Source organism: Phyllostomus discolor, chromosome 5 (assembly GCF_004126475.2).
Source record: "Phyllostomus discolor isolate MPI-MPIP mPhyDis1 chromosome 5, mPhyDis1.pri.v3, whole genome shotgun sequence".
Lineage (NCBI taxonomy): Eukaryota > Metazoa > Chordata > Mammalia > Chiroptera > Phyllostomidae > Phyllostomus > Phyllostomus discolor.
The window spans coordinates 13905320-13926201 of record NC_040907.2 but is presented as its reverse complement, the minus strand read 5'-3'; the positions used below and the strand labels follow the sequence as shown (position 1 = coordinate 13926201).

The 20882-nt window shown below is 57.2% G+C and overlaps 1 protein-coding gene across 1 annotated transcript in view; it reads right to left on the bottom strand.

Moving 5' to 3' along the window:
* Positions 1–18867: 18867 nt before the first annotated feature.
* The window catches only part of EPHA8 (EPH receptor A8), a 33555-nt gene continuing 31540 nt past the window's right edge, over positions 18868–20882 (bottom strand). Inside the window, exon 17 of the mRNA XM_028512471.2 lies at positions 18868–20836. Within this exon, the coding sequence (XP_028368272.1) occupies positions 20722–20836 (115 nt within the window). The 3' untranslated portion in view covers positions 18868–20721. The remainder of the gene's footprint in view (positions 20837–20882) is intronic.

Sequence of the window (20882 nt, the reverse complement as noted above, 5' to 3'; positions counted from 1 at the left end):
GCCAGCTTCACGCACTCACCTCCCCTGCACCAGCCGCGTCACACCCATCACCTCACTTCATTCACATAGCCTCCTCGCAGGGCGGTATTGGGTTTATTTTCAAAGACGAAGGAAGGAGCTGAGTCTCAAAACAGTGAAGTGACTTGTTCATGGGTTTGGGGTGGCCAGATTTAACAAATAAAACTATGAAATGCTTCGTTCAATTTGACTTTCAGGCCAACAAGGGTATGCATGGGATATATTTGTATTTGGAAAAAAAGGTCCATTCCACATTCTATCCGGCAGCCTACAGAGATCACGCAGCCCGTGGGCGAGTGGCTATTTCCCGTCCCTCTGGCTCACCGGGAAGCCCGTCTTGGTGGGAAGAGTGGGCTGGAGGGGATGCTCCTCTCTGCTTCCCAGGGGAACATGGTCACAGTCACTGTTCCAGGGGCTAGCCACCGACCCCAGCCAGGTCCCCACCATGACCCCCCTCTGGTCATTGCCATGGCAAGCTGCCCTCTAGCATCTCTCCCTGCCCTGGGAATTTCATCGGGGAGGCCACTGTGGGCTGGAGGCAGGAAACTGGGGTTCTTCTCTCAGCTCTGCTGGGTGTCCTGGGACATCCCTCAGAGATTCTGGTGCCGCAGTGGGAGTGCAGGTCAGCCTGTGGGCCACCCTACCTGTACAAAAAAGGGGGAGGAGTTGAAACAGCACCTGGGGGAGCTGCTTCAAACTACCCTAGCCGTTGGCCCAGGCTGGGGAGCTCAGCTGGTTGGGGCATCGTCCGCATGCACCAAGGTTGCGGGACTGATCCCTGGTCAGGGCACATACAAGAAGCAACTAATGAATGTGTCAATAAGAGGAACAATGGATCAATGTTCCTCTCTCATCTCTCTCCCTCTCTCTCTCAAACTGATAAAGTTAAGAAAAGAAGAATACCACAACCTGACCTGCACTCCTCCCTACGGCAGCAGAATCTCCGGGGTGGGCCTTCTGCGTTTTCTGCAGGAGCCCCAGGGGAGCGGAGGCGGGCAGCCCGGTGTGTCTGCGGAGCTCTGACAGCAACAGGGCCCGGGGGGTGGGGTGGGGGGGTGTCTTTCCAGAGTTGACACATTGGCTGAGCCTGCCCTGCACCTTTGGATGTAACCTTGAAGCATCTGACAACTGGGGAGCAGGTGCTGAAGGGTTTCAATGCCTGGATGGAGGGGGACAGCGGGGCACGTCCAGCTTTGTTGGGCAGGGCAGCAGGGAAGCGTGGTCACTAAATCTCCCCCGGGGCTAAGACCATTTCCAACCTGGGAATTCAGAAATACTTCTTCAGTCTGAGTAGAGATGGTGTTTTTCACAGCCCCTGCCTGGCTCACGCGATTCCCCGCAAGGAGACTGGAGAGACCATTGTCATCATCCCCAGGGCACTGACAGGAGGATGGAGGCCCAGAGAGGGCAGCCAGTTCCAGTGTCACACAGCAGACGGGGCCCAGTCCCCAGTGTGTGTGGGGGGGGCAGGACTCCGCCCACCAGCCCCGCCCCAGGGCTGTCCTGGAAGGTGCCCGGGAGAGACCTCAGGCAACATCCGAAGTCCCAGGCCCGCCCCTTCCCAGGCTTCTGCGTTCCGGTTCGCCTTTCTCTATGGTGACGCTCTGAGCCTCCACTTTCGTCCAATCCCGCCAGCAGCTCACTGCAGGCAGTGGTCCTACACGCCCCTAACCTTGGCTCCAATCTCCCCTTCCCCTTCCCCTTCCCCTGGGCTGGGCGTGCCCAGGGTCCCACGGCTGCCAGGGCAGGGCCGGGGTTTGGGGCCGGGGTTTGGGCCAGGTCGGTGGCACTCCAGCCCGCACTCATCTTCTACCCGCGGAGCTGCTCCAGGCTTCGCTAAGGACAGCTGCTTCTGCCGGGTCCCCCCCCCTCCCAGCCCTCTGCTGATTACAAATAAACACCCGGTCTACGCGGGAGAGTAATTAACTCCCCAATGTGGGGAGAACTAATCAGGCTGGAGTTTGCTGCAGGTGGGAAAAGCAAAGGCTTTCCTAAGTAGTATGCAAATGACACCGTAGTATGCAAATCAATCCCTGGCGGGCTCCTGGAAAAGGCTGTCGGAGCTGCAACCCGGCTGCCGGCTGCGGAGGAGGGCCAGGCTCTGGGAATGGTGGTCCTGACTGCGGGGGCCGTCCTTCAAGACGAGGGGGCTGCAGGGGTCGTAGGAGTGGGGAGCCCACCTGCTGGGTTCCCCAGAAAACCTGCAGTCCTTGTGTCCGGCACACTGGGGGAGGAGGAGAGACAGGCTGCGGGCTCAGGGAGGACTGGTTTGAGTCTGAACACCGCCGGTCCTTACCTGTGTGACCTTGGAAAGTCACTCCTGAGTCTCAGTTTCCTCACTGTAAGACGATGGTAATACACACTCATCAGGCTGTACTGAGAGCTGGGTAGCCCAGAAGGTGTCTAATGTGGTCTGGCATTCAGTAGGTGTCCGGTAACTGGGGGCTCTTACTAGAAAGCATCAAGATACACCCACAGCGCCCTCTGTGGGCCACGTGCTGCCCAGTCAAACCCCCCCCCCCCCCCCCCCCCCCCCCCCCCCGCCCCAGGGCTCGTCCTCACCAGTCTGCCTTGCTGGTGGTGTGACTGGTGATTGAAAGTCTTCAGGAGTGTCCCTCCTGCTCCCAGGCACGTTCTCCTTCTGCTTTGCTTGGAATTCTGGACCAGGACAAGGGGGAGGAGAGCGAGGCTCCCAGGGAGCCAAATTTAAGGAGGCACACACTTGCATGCCTGCGAAAGTGCAGCATCAACCCCGGGGAGTGAGCGCCGTCTTAAAAGTTTGCAGGTTCTGAGCAGCTCACTCATTTCGTCCTTGTCCAGGCCCTGCTCACAAAATACTGGGGATTACTTATTCAGGAAACACATAGCACTTGCTCGGAGAATCTTGGCCACATTAACGGGAAGGATGAGCCTAAAGAGGGAGCGTGAGTTCAGCGTCAGCAGGTGCCTCTGGGGACTTGGAGTACAGGCCCAGAGAAAACAGGGCAGTGGCCCCTGGCCCAGCTACTTCCTCCCCCGGGAAAAAGTTTGCCCAGCCACTCTCTCTAGGCACCCCCCCCCCCCCCATTTCTCCAGTCTCTGGACTCCAGGCAGATAGGCAGTTGCCAGGAGCCCCCGGGGGCGGACGTTGGCACGTACTGGGGTAGGGGCTGGTGTGGTGGACCAAGCACCCCTCCCTTCATTCTCACCACCTCCTGCAGGAGCTGATGCTGTGGGGGAGGGGAAGGGGGCTTTCTGGGGGTGGGCTGGACCCGGCTGGAAGGGGAGGAAGTCAAGGCTCACAGGTCAGCCTCTGGAGCCAGCCGGGGGGTGCAGTTCCAAGCTGCTGTGAGAGCTGGGCTGGGGCACTCGTTCCTGCAGACCGGGTGCTCGGGCTGGCTGGTGCTGCCTCGGTGCCCCTCTTCCTCCTCAGGTGTCAGCACCTTCATCTCTAATGGGACTGTGGGCAGACTCCACGGATGTGGCTCCTGTAGGAGTGTCCCCAAAGCCAAGCAGATCTAAGGACACCAAAGTCCTGCCAGTGGGTGGTCTGCTTGGGGGCCCCCATAGACATCCAACAAGAGGCAGGACCAGCCCCTAACTTAGAGGTGTTTACAGAGCAGGCAGAGGGCTGGCTGGGGACCCTCTGCTCCCCCTGCAGCCCGAGTGCTGGCGTTGAGCGGTGACCCCGTCTCAGAGCCTCAGTTTCCCCGTTGCCAATGGCAGTTACTATGCTGCAGGGTAGGCAGGGTCTTAAAAAATTATTATTATATCTAAGCGTTCACAACTTCCTTTCGGGGTAGCTGCATCATTCCTGCTTTACAGATGTTGGAGAGAGCTCTGAGAAGTTACGTCACTCCCCAAGGCCGTGCGCTGAGAGACTCAGGGAGCGGAGCTTCCAACGGGGCTTTAGCACGTGGCTGTGTGCCCTTGAGCGAGCATGTCTGCCTCTCCGAGCTTCGGTTTGCACATCTGTAAAATGGGAATAGTGGTCTCTCCCGTGCAAGCACTCAACAGTGGTAGGCAGTAACAATCCTGGGAGATCTGACTGCGGTTTGACCCAGGGCCCACCCTGCTTGTGCACCTGGCTGCCTCTGTCACCCCAGGGGTGAGACTGGGTGACATCCAAGAGCGGCCTGGCTGGGAAATGTCCAGGTCTGCATCTAGCCCTCCGGATTCCTCGAAGACCCCTGCCTGATCTCATTTGGTCTGCCGCCTGATTTTACTCAGAACCTGGGGCTGGTTTCGATGACGTGGGTGTCCCCACTCTCCTGCTCCGTTCCCCGGAGCCCAAGTGTGTGGGGGTCTTCCGTGGCCAGGAGGTGGCCGTGACTTCCTAGGACTTTCAGCGTCTGGGAAGGGCAAACGGGGGGTGCCGGTCCAGAGCAGCCTCCCGTAGCTTCTCAGCAGGAGGGAGTGGCCAGGTTATTTCGTGATAAAAGTTTAATAAATTGAAAGGCATGGTTTTCATTCTGTGGGTAATTAGCTGCCGCCGCTGCGCTCCCTCCTAATTGTCTCCCTCACACCAGACGGGCGCAGATCAATGGGAAGCAGCCGCTGTGCGGTGAAAGTCACAATTAATTAATTGTCGGGCATGTGTGTGTCTCCATCTCTGTCACATCAAAGGCCCGAGGGTGGCAGCTGCCCACATTTCTGGCTCCGCCGGGCTGGCCCGGCCCGGAGCCCACGGATGCACGTGACCATGGTGCTCGCCTCCGGCCTCTCCCTCGGGCAGCGGGAGGCTCCTGGGGAAGGGGTCCCCGGAGACCCCAGCTTCAGGCGTCTTCCCTGGCAGCCCCCCTTTTCCTGCCTCCTCACCCCAAAGGCAATCTGTGCCAGGTACCTGCCCCCGGTCCCCTCGCCTCGCCCTTGTTGGTCCGATCCACTCCTGTCCCTGCAGTCGAACCCCACGGCTTTTCTAGGCTAAACCTTTGCCTGTATCCAGAACGGTGGTTACTTCTGGTGATGGGAGGGGGAGGTGTGGGCTGAGAGAGAAATCATCTGGGCTGCCGGGAAGGCTCTACATGTGTATTTGGGCGGTGGCTTCACGGATGTACTCATATACTGTGTCCTGGGCCATTCATTCCGGGGCCCACTGCAGAGCAGGACGAACAGCTCAGCACACACACGGGCCAATGGCCCTGCGCCGGTCAGGAACAACAACTCACGTTTGTGTGCCACGGGGACGTTAGGATGATGAGCATCACGGCCCTGCTTAAGCATGTCTTTCCTAATTCTCCCCGCTGGCCTTAGAGACAGGTAGCATTGTTCCCATTTTACAGATGGGGAAGTGGAGGCACAGAAAAGGGTTGGGAAGGAGCTAAGGAGAGGAGAGAGAAGAGGATGGAGGGTCGAGGAGGGGCCTGTGTACACTGGGGGCTCGTGTGCACCAGGCGCGAGCCCAGTGCCCCACGTACCACCACCTCTCAGGAGGGCAAAGCCGCAGTCCCACTTCACTGCTGAGGCTCCCAGAGGTGGGGTCCCTTGTCTGAGGTCACACGGCCTGGGCTGTCTCGTTCCCACGTTGTCAGAGGAAGGGGAGGGAGGAGAGGGAGAGGTGAGGGGCCTGGGATGGGGTGAGTGAGCCGGAGGCCTGCGTGCGGAGGAGGGGGCACTGGAGGCACTCGGGTGCTCGCACACACAGGCACACACAGGCACCACACCCACACCCTCCACCATTTCACTTTACTCCCTCTCATCTGTGAAGGGGGGAGGAACCGTGTGACCCCAAGGTTTGCTGGGGCCACACTGCCTGGCCAAGGCCTGGGCCTCCCCTCCTCCCTCTCAGCTGGCCAGAGCGGCGCTAGGCTCCCCAGCCCCAGGCCTCCACCCGAGGCCCGAAGCTCTGCAGGTGAATTGAGGCGTTAGGAAGGGGCTCAGGCCCGGCTGTGTCAGCCTGTGGGCCGGGGCTCTGTTCTCCCTCACTCCCCCTCAACCCCCCCAGGCAGGTTCACCCAGCCTCCTGCAGCTCAGGGGTTGACAAATATTGTAAGAGCTTCCTCGCGGGTGGCGGTGCCTGTCCTTGCGGTGGCTGTTTCTCTGCGAGAGCGCAGCAGCCGGTCCAGCCTCCCGCTCAGGGCTGGTCGCCAGGGGAGGCCACCTCCATGCTCCCACCACCGTTACCGCCTGTCATCGCACCTTTGAAGTGGTGCCTGATTTTCCAGTCTGTCTGAAGTCGCTTGCTGTTTATGCAGCAGCTGGTCCGGCAAGTCCCCCCGCTGGTCCTTTCCGTGACGGTGCCAGCCGCCGGGGACCCAGGGAGACAGCCACCGAGCCTCCGGAGGGTAGCGAGAGGAAGCCGAGATGTCATTTCTGTCTTCGGGGTCTTCTAGGCTTAGTTTGCTTATTTTTTGTTTAAAAGGGAAAAAAAGAGTTTCCAAGACCCCCAATGGGCTGTTTTCTTCAAAGAAACAGGAATAAAGATTAAAATAAAAAATAAGGGTCAAAGGTAAAGCTTTTAAAGTCTTTGAACATTTTTAGTGCTGTGGCAGCCGCACGCGGGAAGGTGCCGGGCTGGGAATCCTTTCCTGGAAGCTAATGTGCCGTGTGACCTTGCGCAAGTCACTTCCCTCCGGTCCTCAGATCCCTAATGAGGGTCCGACCGGGTCTGCTCCACTTTGCGTCTGGGGACTTTCTCGAGCTGTTTGTTCCTTCTGAGACTCATTGCCACAGGCCATCTCCTCGTTCTGAATATGGAAATCCTCCTGGACCCAGGGAATCAGAGAGAGAGAGGCAGGGGGTGCCCCCAGACTGTGGAGGAGCAGGACGAACCCTCTCAGACAAGGGATCAGAGGGGTTAAGTGACTTGCCCAAGGTCACACAGTGAGGGAGTCTGTGGTAGAAGCAGGATTAAATCTCTGCCTTCAGCTCTCCAGCCAGCGTCATTTTCTCCTGCCTCGTTAAGCTGCAGGAGGATGTTCTCAGCGAGTAGGGACCACATTTATGTGACATAGTTTCAACTGAGGCTCTTGAAAGTGACACTTAAGGGTCAGTGCCCTAAGGTCAAGCAGAACTTGGCCCTGCATGGGCTGTGCTGTTTGTGCAACCTCAGGCAATCAATGGCACGTCCCTGAGCCTTGGTTTTCTCAACTGTAAAATGGGGCCGTTCCTTGTACCTCCTCCCTGAGTAGCTGCGAGGATGGTGGATGGGATGCACATGAAGCTCTCAGTGTGGCGCCCTCCCGGATTGCTGGCGGGAGCGGCACTGTCTTCTTCAACAAGCTCTTGGAGAAGGAGGGCACACCGGTCCAGTCTCTCAGGCCTGGCTGTCACGTCTGCCTTTCACGCCACAGCCCCTCCCACCAGAGCCCCGTCCCGGGAGACAGGCAGCCCGTGGCAGGCTGTGCGGGAAATGTCAGCCTCGTCTTGCTGAGAGGCCTCTGCCGACACCGACGAGGCCCCCGGCTGGGGGAGAGCTGCTGGGGAGCAGCCGGGGCCCGGCCTGGTTCCCTCTGGGCCTGGCCTTTCTTGGTCTCTCTGTCACAGCTCTGGCTCCACTCCAGCCCCAGGAGGTGGCCCAGAGGGCTCCCTGGGGCAGGGGAGCCATCAGTCAACGGGCTGGCCTTAAAAGGAGCTGGTGGGTGGGCTGCTGGGTGGGCTCAGCTTTAAACAAAGGGTGCAGAGGCAGGTGGCCAGTAGGTAGGGGCTCAGGGCTCAGATACGGAATGGACTGGGTCAGAATCCTGACCCTGGCTTCACCACTCACGAGCTGTGCCACCCGGGGCAAGTCAAATTGCCTCTCTGAACCTAGGTTCTCCAGCTGAAAACTTTATAAAATGACATAAGCCTTTATTACATACTTACTCAGATTTGCCAGTCTGGTTCCAGGTAGGGGAGAGACATCAGTGAACACAGAGAAGACCTTCTCGTGGGAGAGGGTGTGGGGATTCAGAGGCTCAGAGAAAAAGAGATGGGGCTGGACAGTGGCAGGTAAAGGAAAGAGCACTGAAGACCCGGGTTCAAATCCTAGCTTGACCCCTAACTTGCTGTGTGAACTTGGACAAAGCACTTCCACTCTCTGGGCTTTAGTCTCCACATTTGCCAAATGGGGCTAGTTGCCCCGCCGTGCATCACCAAGAGGCCAGCCTCCGGGGAGGGCAGCCTTGGGAAGGCACTGGGAGAGTGGGGTTCCTTTCCCTGCGCAGCTTCCCTACCCGGAGACCAGGGCTGGGCAGCTGGCAGGGGCGGCCCGTCGGCTTAGCCTGGGTGCCCCGGCCCAGCATGCCTCGAAGCTGCTCCACCTTTCAAAGGCAGGCCCTAAGGTGGGCCCGGGAGCTCTGCCTGTCTCCCCCTACCCTAGAACCTCCAGACCAGGACCCTCTCTTTGAAATCCTGTTTCTTCTAGTTACCCTGGGGTAGGATGCTGGGGATGTAGGCAGTTTTATGCCTGGAGAAGACCAGTGATATTCATTCATTCATTTGTTATCAATCATTTGGTCAGTCAACAAACACTCATCCCCCCCCCCCAGTGACCACGTGGCCACCCCACATCAGGCACAGGAGATCAGGGTGTGTCAACGCCTTTAGCAAATAGTAAGCATCTCCTCGGTTCCACCTCTGTGCTTGACACTGGGGACAAAGGGACTAACTGGCTTATTCAGTGTTTAGAGGTACCTGCCATGTGCCCTGTGCTGCGTGGCAAATCAATATTGAGGCCCCAGTGTGTGCCAAGCACCATGACGGCTGCAGGGAACAAGACGGCCCTGGTTCCTGAGCACCGACCCCAAGCCCGGCAGCGCTCGCCCGCGAGAGCGGGGCCTGTCGTTTTGTATGCAGACATGGAACCCGGCGTCTCCCTGTGGCTAATGAATCATCGGGCTTCACAAGAGAAGCGGGAACAGACCTCCTTGTCCATGAATTTGCTAATTGAGCTCCTCGAACTCAGACATTAACCTGAATTACCATAAATACTGCAGAGAACAGCCGTTCTCAGCCGATGCTCGGTGGTAATGGAGAAAATCAGTCGAGGAATAAAACTGAAATGGAATCATAAAACTTTATTTTCACCATTAATTTGAGCCTAGTTTTCCCTAAATGCCATTCGCTAAATTTTTCTATAACACTCCAGGGCCAGAGAGAGGAGGGTGGGGGCTGGGCGAAGGGGGGAGCTGTGTCATGCAGGCTGTGGGGGGGTGTAAACTGGGGCTGGAGGGCTGGCGGGGGCTCCAGGGCTTGCTGGCCTGGCTGCTCCACTGCCCTGGGGGCAGCGAGCCAGGGGATGGCAGAGAGACGTGAGCTTTGGTGATGAGCGAACCCAGCTCCACATGTGCAGAGAAACGGGGGTGGGGGATAACAAGGGGGGATGCATGGGCAGATAGACAGGCAGGCAGGACGGACCGACGGCCAGGTAGGCAGAGGAAGGCACACGGACACACTGAAGAACAGGTGCACGGCCAGCCTGAGCAAGAAGAGGATAAACAGACGGACCGACAGAGGATGTACAGACAGGCGATGGTGGCCTGAGTGATGGGAAGCCCGTCTGAGTGCTGGAAGGGCAGACAGGCAGACAGACCAGCCCCAGATGGACAGTCTGACCTACAAAAAGCCCAACGACCAACAACAGGCAGACAGACAGGCGGACACAGTGGCAGTCCGGGAAGCAGATCCAGGGAGAGGCAGGTAGCCGGTCTGCCCATGGAGAGGGCAGACAGACGGACAGACTGACCGGGCAGCGGAGGCTGGGGCTGCCAGTCCTCCGCGGATGTGGGGGAGGGAGTCAGGAGGAGGGAGGGGGCGGGAGGACATCGCGTGTCTCACCCCTTGCAGGAGGGAGACGGGTGTGCGTGCCGGCTGCTCCCCTGGGCCCGAGGCTGCCCAGCCTCTTCCCCTCCTCCTGCTCCTCACAGCAGCTCGCACCGCCTGGCACGCAAGGCAAGGAGGCTCAGAGGCGTCCCTGAGGTCCGCTCCATGGCGGGGAGTGGGGGCGGTGCCTGGACCTCTCGGGGGTCACCTGGACCCAGGTGTCCATGGGGAGTTCGCCCCAGGGAAGGGTCCTAGCCCTGGGGACGTGGAGGGTTGGGCAACCCTGGAGGGAACTTTCTGGCCCACTGCCTACCACCTCCACCTCGCTGGTGCCCTCTGACCCTGGCCGCAGTTCTGTGGTTGGTTCTGTTATTACCCCCACTCACAGGGTAGCAAGCTGGGGTCCAGAAAGGGGAAGTGTTCAGGCCAAGGACTCTCAGCCTGAGGGTAGGGGGGTATCTTTCCTGCTGGGAGCCTGGCTGGCCACAGAAGGCCCTCATGTACTCTGCCCCCTCCCTGCGGGTGGTGGGCTGCGAGGTCCAGTGCCCTCGCAGCTGGGCAGTGAGTCTGTGGGAGCCTGGAGTCCACCACAGGAAACCTGCTGCCAGCAGATGCAGGCCGCGAGGTTCAGGATCAGCTTTTCCGGCGGTCAGGACACCTCTGCTCTCCATGTGAAGGGCCCCCGCCTGTCTCTCACGTGTGCAAAGTCAGGTGGGCAAACCCCAACAACTGGGGCCCCGGTGGGTCTGGTTCTCTGCTGCTGGACCCCTGCCCCCACCCCCTGCCTCGTGAATGTGGGGGTTTCCCTAAGAAGTGCCCTGTTCCTTTATGCTTGGGGCCTTAGGTCCCACTGCCTTGATGTGTATCAATTTCTCTTTTTGGTCACCAAGCACTCAGGACAAGAAGTGCTTCCACTCATTAATGTAATGATAGTAATTACAGGAGCACGGGCATTGCTACCGGAGCAGCAGCAGCAGCAGAGCAGCAGCAATGCCCATTAACGGAGTGATAACCAAGAGAAGACTAACTGTGTTCCGAGCCCTAGATACATACATTAACTCGGGGTGCGCAGTGACTCTGTGAGGCAGGCATCTTCCCCATTTCGCTGGAAGGGAGGCCAAAACTTACGCAGCTTCTCCAACATCTCATAGTAAGAGGCAGAGCCGGGATTTAGACTCTGGTTGGATTCAATGCCTGGGCTCATCCTGCTGCCCCAGGCCGTCTCAGAGGTGCAGCTGGGGCTTGGTGGGGCTTCTGAGAGCCACAGCTGGGCCGTGGGGAGCACGGGAGGAGGCCTGCTGGTGGCAGATGGTGGGGCCCGGTGGGTCGGAGAACCCGCAGAGCCGGGAGGCAGGTGGCCTTGGTGACTCACAGGCAGCCTCCTCCACTGCCCTGGGTGGCCGCGGGTGAGAAACACTGTCCCATCCCTCATGAAAGAAACATCAGCGTTAATCGGATCAGGCCTCACACCCTGGGCTGGGGGCCTCATTCATTTTAAATGCATTTCTTCCTTAACACTCCATCTCTGGGGAGGAGGAGGGGAGGGAGCCGAGAGAGGGCCGTGGGGAGGACGCTGGGAGAAGGTGGGGACCCTATACCGTTTGGGTTGGTCCAGGAGCCTTTGCAGCACAGGGCTCAACAGTGCAGGTTTGGGGTCACACGCCGGGTGTGATTGCAGCTCAGTTTTTTACTAGCCATGTGACCTTGAACAAGTCACCTCCCCTCCCTGAGCCTCAGTGTCCTCAACTGTCACACAGAGCTAATGGTACATATGCCCATGAGTTGTGGCTGGCGCACAGTAGGTGCTGAATAAATAGCACCCACTGTGCCAAGGGCTGGTCTGCTCTCATGAGGACCCGAGGAAGACACGACATGCTTTCCCTTTCTCGGGGTCATGACGTGCATCTCTTCCTGAAGCTGATGATCCCCAGCTGGGGGGACTCGGGCTGAAGAAAGGTTTCTTAGGCAGAGATGAACTCTGTCCTGCTGAAGCCCCCACGGCCTGGTTCCGGGAAGGAACAGCCCGAGTCCCTGTCCCAGGAGGCCCCCCCCCCCCCAAGGATCTGAAGGCACTGACTGGTGATGCCCCACGTCTTCACCAGGGTCTGACCACACTCTCCCTTGCCTGGGTCGCCGGACATCCCTGCCATCCACTATCATGGCATCCTTCTCTGGACACACCCTAGGGCCTGTTTTTGTCCCTCAGCTCAGTCCAGCCAATATTACTGCTCATCAGCCTCACCAGCCCCTGAGAAGCTCCATAAGGAGTGTCCAAAGGGGAAGAGAGGCAAGGCTCTCCATGTGCCACACCAGCTTGCAGTGTGGCAGGAAAGTCATCTCTCGTGACGGTGTCTCTGCTTCCACGGGTCTAGCATCCGCTCCTCCCGGCTCCAGAGACGGCCTGGCCCAGGCCCCGGAGGCAAGCGCTCGCAGGTGTGGCGTCAGCACCACGGACAGCTCCCAGCGCTGCGGGGCCGAGAGGGCGTCCTGCAGGGTTTGAGCCTCAGGCGGTCTGGGATAGGCTTCGAGCTCTACCCACTAAGACACATTTATTAACCGCAGCCACCCTCACCTCCGTGGCGTGTACCTATCCACCACAGTCATACTCACATAGACACACACACCATACAATCATACACCAGCAGTCACTCGCACACTTGGAGATCACGCCACACACACACTTGCACGGTCCCATGCCACCGCATGCACAAACACTTCCACGCAACCCCTCATAGCCCCCCACTTACACCAAAGCACATGTCTGCAGCAATCCCCCCACCCCCCGGGGGCTGTGACTCACCCTCCTTAGCCAACGGGCTGAGATGCTTTTTCACAGGAGAACCGTCTGCCAGGCAGATTAGGCGGTGACATGCCGGCTGCGTGAGTGACTCCCAAGCTTAGGGACAGGGCCCACATCCTTAACCAGCCCGCCCGCACACCCCACCCTTGTCCGTCTGCAGGGAGCCAGGCTGACCTGGCTGTGAATACCGTTTCATCATCACCAGCTGTGTGGCTCACCTCCTGGTGCTTTGGTGTCCTGACCAGCGAAAGCCTATGGTAATAGTAACACTTGCAAGGCTGCCGTGAGAGCTGGAAGGCGTGATGCGTGGGAAACCCTTGTCAGTGTGGTGTCACATGACAGAAGTGCAGTAAGCAGTGACTCAGTGTTAGTAGTAACAGCGAGCCACCTCCACTGGTTCCCATCAGACGCCACACCGACAGCCTTCCCTTGCACCCCTGTCACACGAGTGTGAGTGTAAGGGGGACATGGTTGCCGTCGGCCTCCAAAGAGTATGTCAGCATTGGGAAGAGGGGGCTGCCCCTGGCTCCCCTCCCCTTCCCGCCCTGACACCGGCCCTGGGTCACCTTGGCTGTGCCTCCTGAACTCCTCTCCTGAGAGTGCCTGTCTTCCTTCACCCGGGCCTGCCTCACCTCTGCCCCAGCCCCCTCTCCCGCCAAGGCCCCCAGGCCCTTTTCTTCCCTGGGGCTCTGGCCACCTCAAGGCAGGAAGCTGGCTTCCTGGTGTATTTTGGTTTATTTTACATTTGATGCTGGCCCCCTCGCTTTTGGTATTCAGAGAGAAGCTGTTGTGCTAATCTCCCCATTCTAAATGCTCATCACATTCCTCTTAAAGCCACAGGATCCCCCCCATGCCCATCTTTTATTCATCACCTACTATCAGCCCCAACACAGGAGACATAGAAATGCAAACCCTCCAAGGTCTGTGAATTTCATGCCCGCAGATGGCCCTCCCCCAGCGCCTACAGTGAGGGACATGGAGGCGTCCCAACTGGGTGCCTGGGCATCAGGGACAGAGTGCGGTGGTGGAGGGGGGTGGCAGTCCATGTTATGTTCTCTGCTCTCCTCGCCTCAGACACCCCCTTGTAGGGGTGGAAGAGTCCAACTGGCTTTGCTCACGCCGGGGACTCGGAGAGTCATTCTTCCATTCTTCCAGGGGCGTCTGTTTTTTTCTCAGGGAGTCCAAAGTGTGCAAAGCTCACCCCAAAGAGAGGAGGTCTCATTGGTGGGCATCCAGCTACGTGTCCGATTAGAGAGGAAGGCAGCCCTCTGCCGGCGCTTCCCTCTGGGTCCTCCGGAGAGTTTGCTTCCCCTCCGCAGGTGGTGCCTCGAGAGGCAATCAAGAGCCAGGAGGTGGAGGAGGGTCCAAAGCTGCTTTGTGGGGGGGATGGTTCTTTAAATACAAACTGTGAGAAGTGAGGGGCCTGGGTTTGGACCCAGGCTAGGCCGCTGTTGCTGTGTCAACTTGGGCGAGTCCTGTTCCCTTTCCGGGTAAGGCTGGTTTTCTTTATTTAGGAAATGAGGGTGTGGAGAGTAAAAACCCTGTTTCCCTTAACATCCTCTATAATTCTGCAGGCAGAGCAAAGGTACTTATTCCAGCATTCTGTGATCCTATGGTTTGGTTTCTCTGCTGTCTCTACACGGTGAGTCCCTTCAGGGCAAGCATTATCTCAGTCATTCCAGAATGCACAGAGCTGAGATCCGGGCCTGTCATAGAAGAGGTGCTCAGTAAACATTCACTCATTCATTCATTCAAGTGTCTGTGACACACGAATGAGGGCCATCAGTGTGCTGTGTGCTGGGGCTAAGCACTGAGTCAACTGGATGATGTTCCTGAGTTTTTGGAGCAGGTTGAATGATGGGGGCGTAAAGTATATAAAGAAACAATAAATGTGCCCTGGCTGGTGTGGTTCAGTGGACTGAGTGTCAGCCTGCAAACCAAAGGGTCGCCGGTTCGATTCCCAATCACAGCACAGGCCAGGTCCCCAGTAGGGGGCATGTGAGAGGCAACCACACACTGATGTTTCCCTCTCTTTCCCCCTCCCTTCCCCTCTAAAAATAAATAAATAAAAATCTTTTTAAAAAAGAAAGAAACAATAAATGAGATCACTTCGGCTGGCGCTAAGAGTTATGGACACAATAGCGCTGGGTAACATGGTAGAAAGTGACGCAGGTGGGAGGTGGTCACACTCGGGCTCGAAGCTGTTGCAGTCAAGGAAGAGCACCCAGGCAGAGGGAGGGGCTAATGCCCAGGCCTGGCACAGGTCAAGAGCAAGGAGCAAGGGCATGAGTGAGGGGGCAGGGGGTGGAGGCAGGTGGGAGAGGCCTGCAGGGGCAGATCACGTGGGATGCCGTAGGCCAGGTGAGGCTCTCAAAAGTCATTATAAACTTGATCAGAAGCTTCTGGAGAATTGAAACTAGAAAAGTGGCATGATCCAGCTGATATTTTAAAATTATCCCTCTGACCGCTCATGGAGAATGCATTCCGGGGGGAGAGAGAGGAAGAGGGGAGACTGGAGAGGGGGCTCCTGCAGATGTGGGGGGGGGGGTGGCGGGGACTAGGATGCGTGGCAAGCGGAGGTGAGTGGCTAGATTGAGGCTGCAGTTTGGGGAGAGAGCTGCCAATAAGGTGCAACACAAGCAGCCCCCACCCTCGGACAGCGCATCCGCATGGCCGCCGAAGGGCCAGGTCCCGTGTCTCTGGGGACACCGAGATTCCTGAGGGCAGCCTTCGGAGCCCCTCCATTGCGGTTTTTAGGACGTTTTTTTGTTTTGAATCATAAAACATGGCAACGTGCAGAAAACAATGTAACAGACGCACGTGCCCATTAAGATTAAACAGTGTTAACATTGTACCACGTTGACACCAGAGCCCTCTCTTTCTAACAAGGAAAATAAACGAAACACTAGACACAGCTCAACACCCCTTGCTTCCCTACCTTCGTTCCGCAGAGGAGATCGAGCTACAACAGGTGTTTATCTGTCCCGGGCATATACTGCCGTTTTCTAGTTCTGCATTCAAACCCTGTCATTCTGTTGTTAAATACATTTTAAAAGTTTAAATAAATTATATGATACTGCACATATTCCCCTGTCATTTATTTTTTCACACCACATTATGTTCTGGAGACTTATCCATACTGGTGCATGCTGATCGAATTCGTTCATCTTAACTGTAATAGACGATTTCATTGTACTTATAAAGCAGCTTATTTCCCCGTTTGCCTGCTGAGAGGGAGTTAGGCTGCTCCTCATTTTTCTATTATGGACGAAGGTGCAATGAATACCCTCAGACGTGCATTCTTTTGCCTGGGAGCATAAAATAGGATGCGTACAGAGCACTGCAGGTGCCTTAACCGGGCTCCTCTGACCCGCAGGTATGCTCATTCCTCAGCTGCTACTGGCTGCTAAGGGCTCACGGCTGCTGCCGTCCTGGGAACCCCTCCTCCGGGGAAGTTACACCACCTCCCCCGCACCATGGGGCAGCACCCAGGCAGTGACTGATGAAAGGGGGGTACCGAAGACTGGCCCCTTGCCTCAAGACGGATCGACTCTGTGGTGGTATTAATGCTCCAGACCTCCCTGCGGCATCAGAGTGGAGCTAATCTCCCACGGAGAACACATAATTGCTTAGCTTTTCCTCCCACCCTGTCTGCCTCCCCCTGGCTCCTCACCTGGAAGCTCTCCCTCAATAAATCACCTGCACAAGAATCCCAGGCACTGCGTGGGGACCTAGCCTGAGACAGGCACTGACTAAGGTGGAGCTGCTGGGCCTTAGGTTTGCTTGTCTTAAAGTTTACTGAGTGTTTCTCAGCTGCTCTCTCCAGAGCAGTTGTACCAATTTGCATTCCCACCAGCAGTGTGCAGGCATTGCTATTCCCCTCCCCCGCTTTCATCACTACTAGTGTCAGAGACTAATTTTGCCAACCAGATTGGTGTCACGTGCTAGTTCGTTGTTGTTTTCACTTGCATTTCCGTGTTTACTAGTGATGTTGAGGATCTTTTCATATCTTTATTGGCCGTTCGTATTTCTTCCTCTGTCACTTGTCTGTTCATATCTTTTGCCCATTTTCTTATTGCTTTGCAATCTCTTGGTAAATTGATTCTCTGGAGTTGTAACTTTATTTTGAAAACGAATTCTCTGTTGGTTGGTAATAAGGTTGCAAATACATGTATCTTTTCTCCATTGTGACTAATAAATTATTTTTTTCTTATGTAGAAGCTTTTATTTTAATGAAGGTTTATTATGATTTTTTCTTATCATTTGTGTTTATTTTTTTAAAAAAGACTTTATTTGTTTAGAGAGAAGGGAAGGGAGGGAGGAAGAGAGGGAGAGAAACATCAATTAGTTGCCTCTCGCATGCCCCCTACTGGGGACCTGGCCCACCACCCAGGCATGTGCCCTGACTGGAAATCGAACCTGTGACCTTTTGGTTCTCAGGCTGATGCTCAGTCCACTGAGCCACAGCAGCCAGGGCTATTCATTTTCTGATAAAGTTATTTTCCTGTTTTTTTTTCTTTTAAACACTTCACAGTTTGCTTTTTACATTTAGGACCTTGATCACTAGGAACTTATTTTGTAAGCCGTGTGAGTAGGGATCTAATTTTATCTTTTTCCAGGGGGATATTTAATTGTCCCAACATCCCCCATTATGCCTTGTCATGTTTCAAACTCCTGTGTATATTTGGATCTGTTCCTGGGCATGTTCTCCATTCTCTTTATCTTTTTCTCTCTTCCTGGGATCACATCAAACTGTGTTCATTATTAGAGCTTTATGGTAATTACCAACATCTGGTGGGGCGAGACTCCCTTCCATGCCCCTCCCCCTTCTTCTTCAAACCGATCCTGGCTACTCCCCGTTCCATTATCCCATATACAGTGTGGGATGATCCTGTCCAGTTGCAGGGAAAACTCCATTGCAAATTTTATTTGAAATGAAATCTATAGATGAGGGAGGGGGCTAGGCAACTTCCTGACAGGGAGACTTCCCATCTGCGAACAGGACTTGTTATCTCTCCAGGGGTGTTCTTCCTCTGCTCTGCATTCTGTCCTCTCCCGGGGGCTGCCTAGGTCATGAACCTCCAAATCCTTCTCGTCCTTCAATGCCCGTCTGAATGTCTCCTCCAGGAAGTCCTTGGAGACAGCCCCGGCCTTGCAGACTCCGACCGTCCTCTAAGCCTTCTGTGTGCCCCATTTCCTGGCCACTTAGCACCTGGGTCTGACTGAGGGAGGCACGTTTGCACACTCTGTATGCCCACCTGGTCTCAGCCTCTGAAGGGAAGGGGCTGTATCACCTCTATGTTTGTATCCCCAGTGGCACCCAGCACATAGTAGGTGCATTATAGGCTCTGATGACTGGTCCTTAGGGAAGAGAAGTGTGTAGTAACAGCTTCTACCTCCATGGGGAGGGTCCTGGAATAGAGTTTGGAGTTTCGGGGGCAAACACACTTGACTTGAAATCAGACAGACCTGGCTTTATGGGGCGGTGTGCTTCATGGGACGGTGGCCTCTCTGAGCATGCGTGTGCCCGTCTGTAACGTGCAGACAATACTACCAACCTCACAGGGCTGTTGGGATTATCACTGAGGTTGCGGGAACACACAAAGGTGTTTTCTCCCTGTCCCACTTTCCCAGCTTGAGAGAGGTACAGAAGGAAAGACCTTTCTGTCAGCTGGAAAGGCTGCTGGAGTCATTCACTTGCTCATCAAGAACACCCGGGGGCATGACCCCCAAATGCCTGAGTCCCTGATGCAAATGGACGGAGTTGGACTCTGTCCCCTTCTCCTGCCCAGGCTCTGATGCCACCACCCCGGCTGCTGGGCCGTCCCCTCTCTCCTGGAGCAGAGGCGAGTCCTTGACTGTGGAACAGCCACACATCCCACCTTCCTACCCTGCCCCATAGCACCCATGTCTCTCAGTGGACCCCTGGGTCCCGAGGAAGCCATTCCCATGAAATGCTTGTCCCTCCTCTGAGGGGCACCTTTCCTCCCCAGGAGAGCCCAGGGCCGGGGCCGTGTCCAGCCACTAGGGGGCGTGCTCCCGGTAAAGCACTGTCTGCACGTCTCTGAAGACAGAATATGGGACTGATGGGGGTGCTTCCTGGTGGGACCTGGGCTCTGACTCAGAACCTGACGTTGGGCAAGTTGGCCTCCACAAGACGCAGCCTCTCCACATATAAACTGGGTGCACGAATCTCACCTCCTGGGAGAGACGGGAAGACCGACGGAGGAAATGCACGGGCTGTGTAAGGCAGGGGGTGCACAGCAAAAGGTTGCCCCTTCCAATCCAGATGTCAAGGTTGTATGGATGGAAAAAATGCGGGACACAGGCAAAGATGAGGCAGAATTTATTCTCGTTGTGGGCAAGTTCGAGACTCACGATGGAGACCACAGAGAAACAGATCCCTGGGACCCTGGGGGGCGGCGCCTCACGCCGAGGGCGGGGGCACACTGTCGCAAGCGCCTGCCCCACTGCGTCCCCACTGAGCGTGAGGATCCAGAGCCCAGGAGCTGGGTGAGAGTGGGTGCGGGTGGGAGGAAGACAGGGTCCTCCCCAGACCGTGTCCTGACCGTGTCTCTGACTTCCATAGGAAGGAAAAACAGCTCAGCTATATAGTAACATACAGAGGTGTGGAGAGCTGGCCGCGGCACCTGGGCGGGGCTGACTCCCCGAATTATTGCAGGAGGGAGAGGGGCTCAGTGCTGGTGTCCCCGAGGAACAGCTCTGCCGGCTGCAGGGAGGGCTGGGCAGGGGCTGGGGGCTGGGCCTGCCCTCCCTGGAGGCCGGCAGGGGGCCCGGCATCCTGCCCACTGGGGTTCCTCGAGGCCTGCCAGCTTCCCCTGGGCTGGAGCTTTCTCACCCTGGGTGCTTCTTATGTGCTTTGAAGACCATTTTTGCATTGTCAGGAATGAGGAAAAAAATATTCTGACATGGTAGAAAAAAGATATTTACATACCCTGGTGGGCCGTAAGGGAGAGGGTCAGTCTCTGAGGGCGGCAGGGTGGGGGGTGGAGGGGGGGGGGGAGTCGGAAGCCCCCTCCCACGCACAGCTGTCCTGATGGGAGGGTGTAGGGGAAAAGCCCTGGGAGGAGGTGTGGCTCAGAAACTTGGCTGCTCTGTGACCTTGGACAAGACACGCTCACTCCCTGGGGGTGCCCCGGTGGTTCAGGAGCGGTGCTTGGGGCTCCAAAGCTCTAGGATCGTATGGTCCCTGATTCCAGGCGTTGGGCTGGGGGGCAGTGAGTGGGGCAGGGGGACTCCCAAGAAAGGAGCCCTGGGCTGAGGGGGCATCAGAGACGAGAGGGAATTTGGTGGCTCCGGGCCCCTAGCCAGGCAGCCCAGTCCAGCTGTGGGCATCTCATGTACCCTGCGGTGATGCCCACGCAGAGGTGGCCAGGGGCGCTGGCCAGGAACCCTGTTTTCCCATTGAAGCAGTGGTAGAAGCCAGGTGGAGGCTGCAGGTGGCCCCCCACCGGTTGGAGGGAGGGCTGGGACCTGAGATAGAGCCGGGAGTGGGCTCCCCCGGGGGGATACAGGGGCGGGCCTGGTGCTGGTGTGGGTTCAGAGGCGGCCTTTGGCTCCGGCCTCCAGGCCAGGGGGAGGTGGGTCTGAGCCTCGCTTCAGTCCCGGCGGGTGCTGGGGCCTGGGCCCATGTTCCGCAGGCAGTGTCACACCAGGGTCTCTGCTCACAGGCTTGTGACGCCATCCTCACCCACAACATGCCACCTGTAGGCACGTGTACTCGTGTCCCTGTCTTAGTGGATGAGCACACATGCCCTAGCTGACACACGTCCACGCTGGGACCCGGTGGGTGGACACACACACGTGGTCCCATGGCCTTGTGAGAAAACACAGGAGCACACATGTGTGCACACAGGCTCACACACACAGAGGCAGGTGACTGATGTCTCCGTTGGGCTCAGTGGCGTTGAGGCTCCTATGTCTGGGAAATAGAAGGCCCCCTGTCCTGGGCCAGGGGTCCCAGCCATGCTGGGCACCAAAGGTCCCTCTGCAGGTGGCCTGACCCTGACGATTCCAGGCCCTGGGGGGCAGTCCTCAGCCTCGTGGGTGTCCGACAGGAAGGCAGCCAAGGAGCAGGAGCAGAAGCCTGGGGCTGCCCGGACCACCGGCCACCCCTGCAAGTCCTCCGACAGCTGGCAGGACCCAGGGCTGGCGTGCATTGGTCAGAGGTGCCGGCGGGGCCCCTGGGTGCTGGTGAGCTGGGCCCTCATGGTCTGGATGCTGCCCAGGATCTTCTTCTGGTGGCCCATGAGGGTGATGCCCAGGGCACGCACGTCCCTGTGAAAAGAGGGCGGTGCTGGCCTGACTGGCCTGGGGGGCTGAG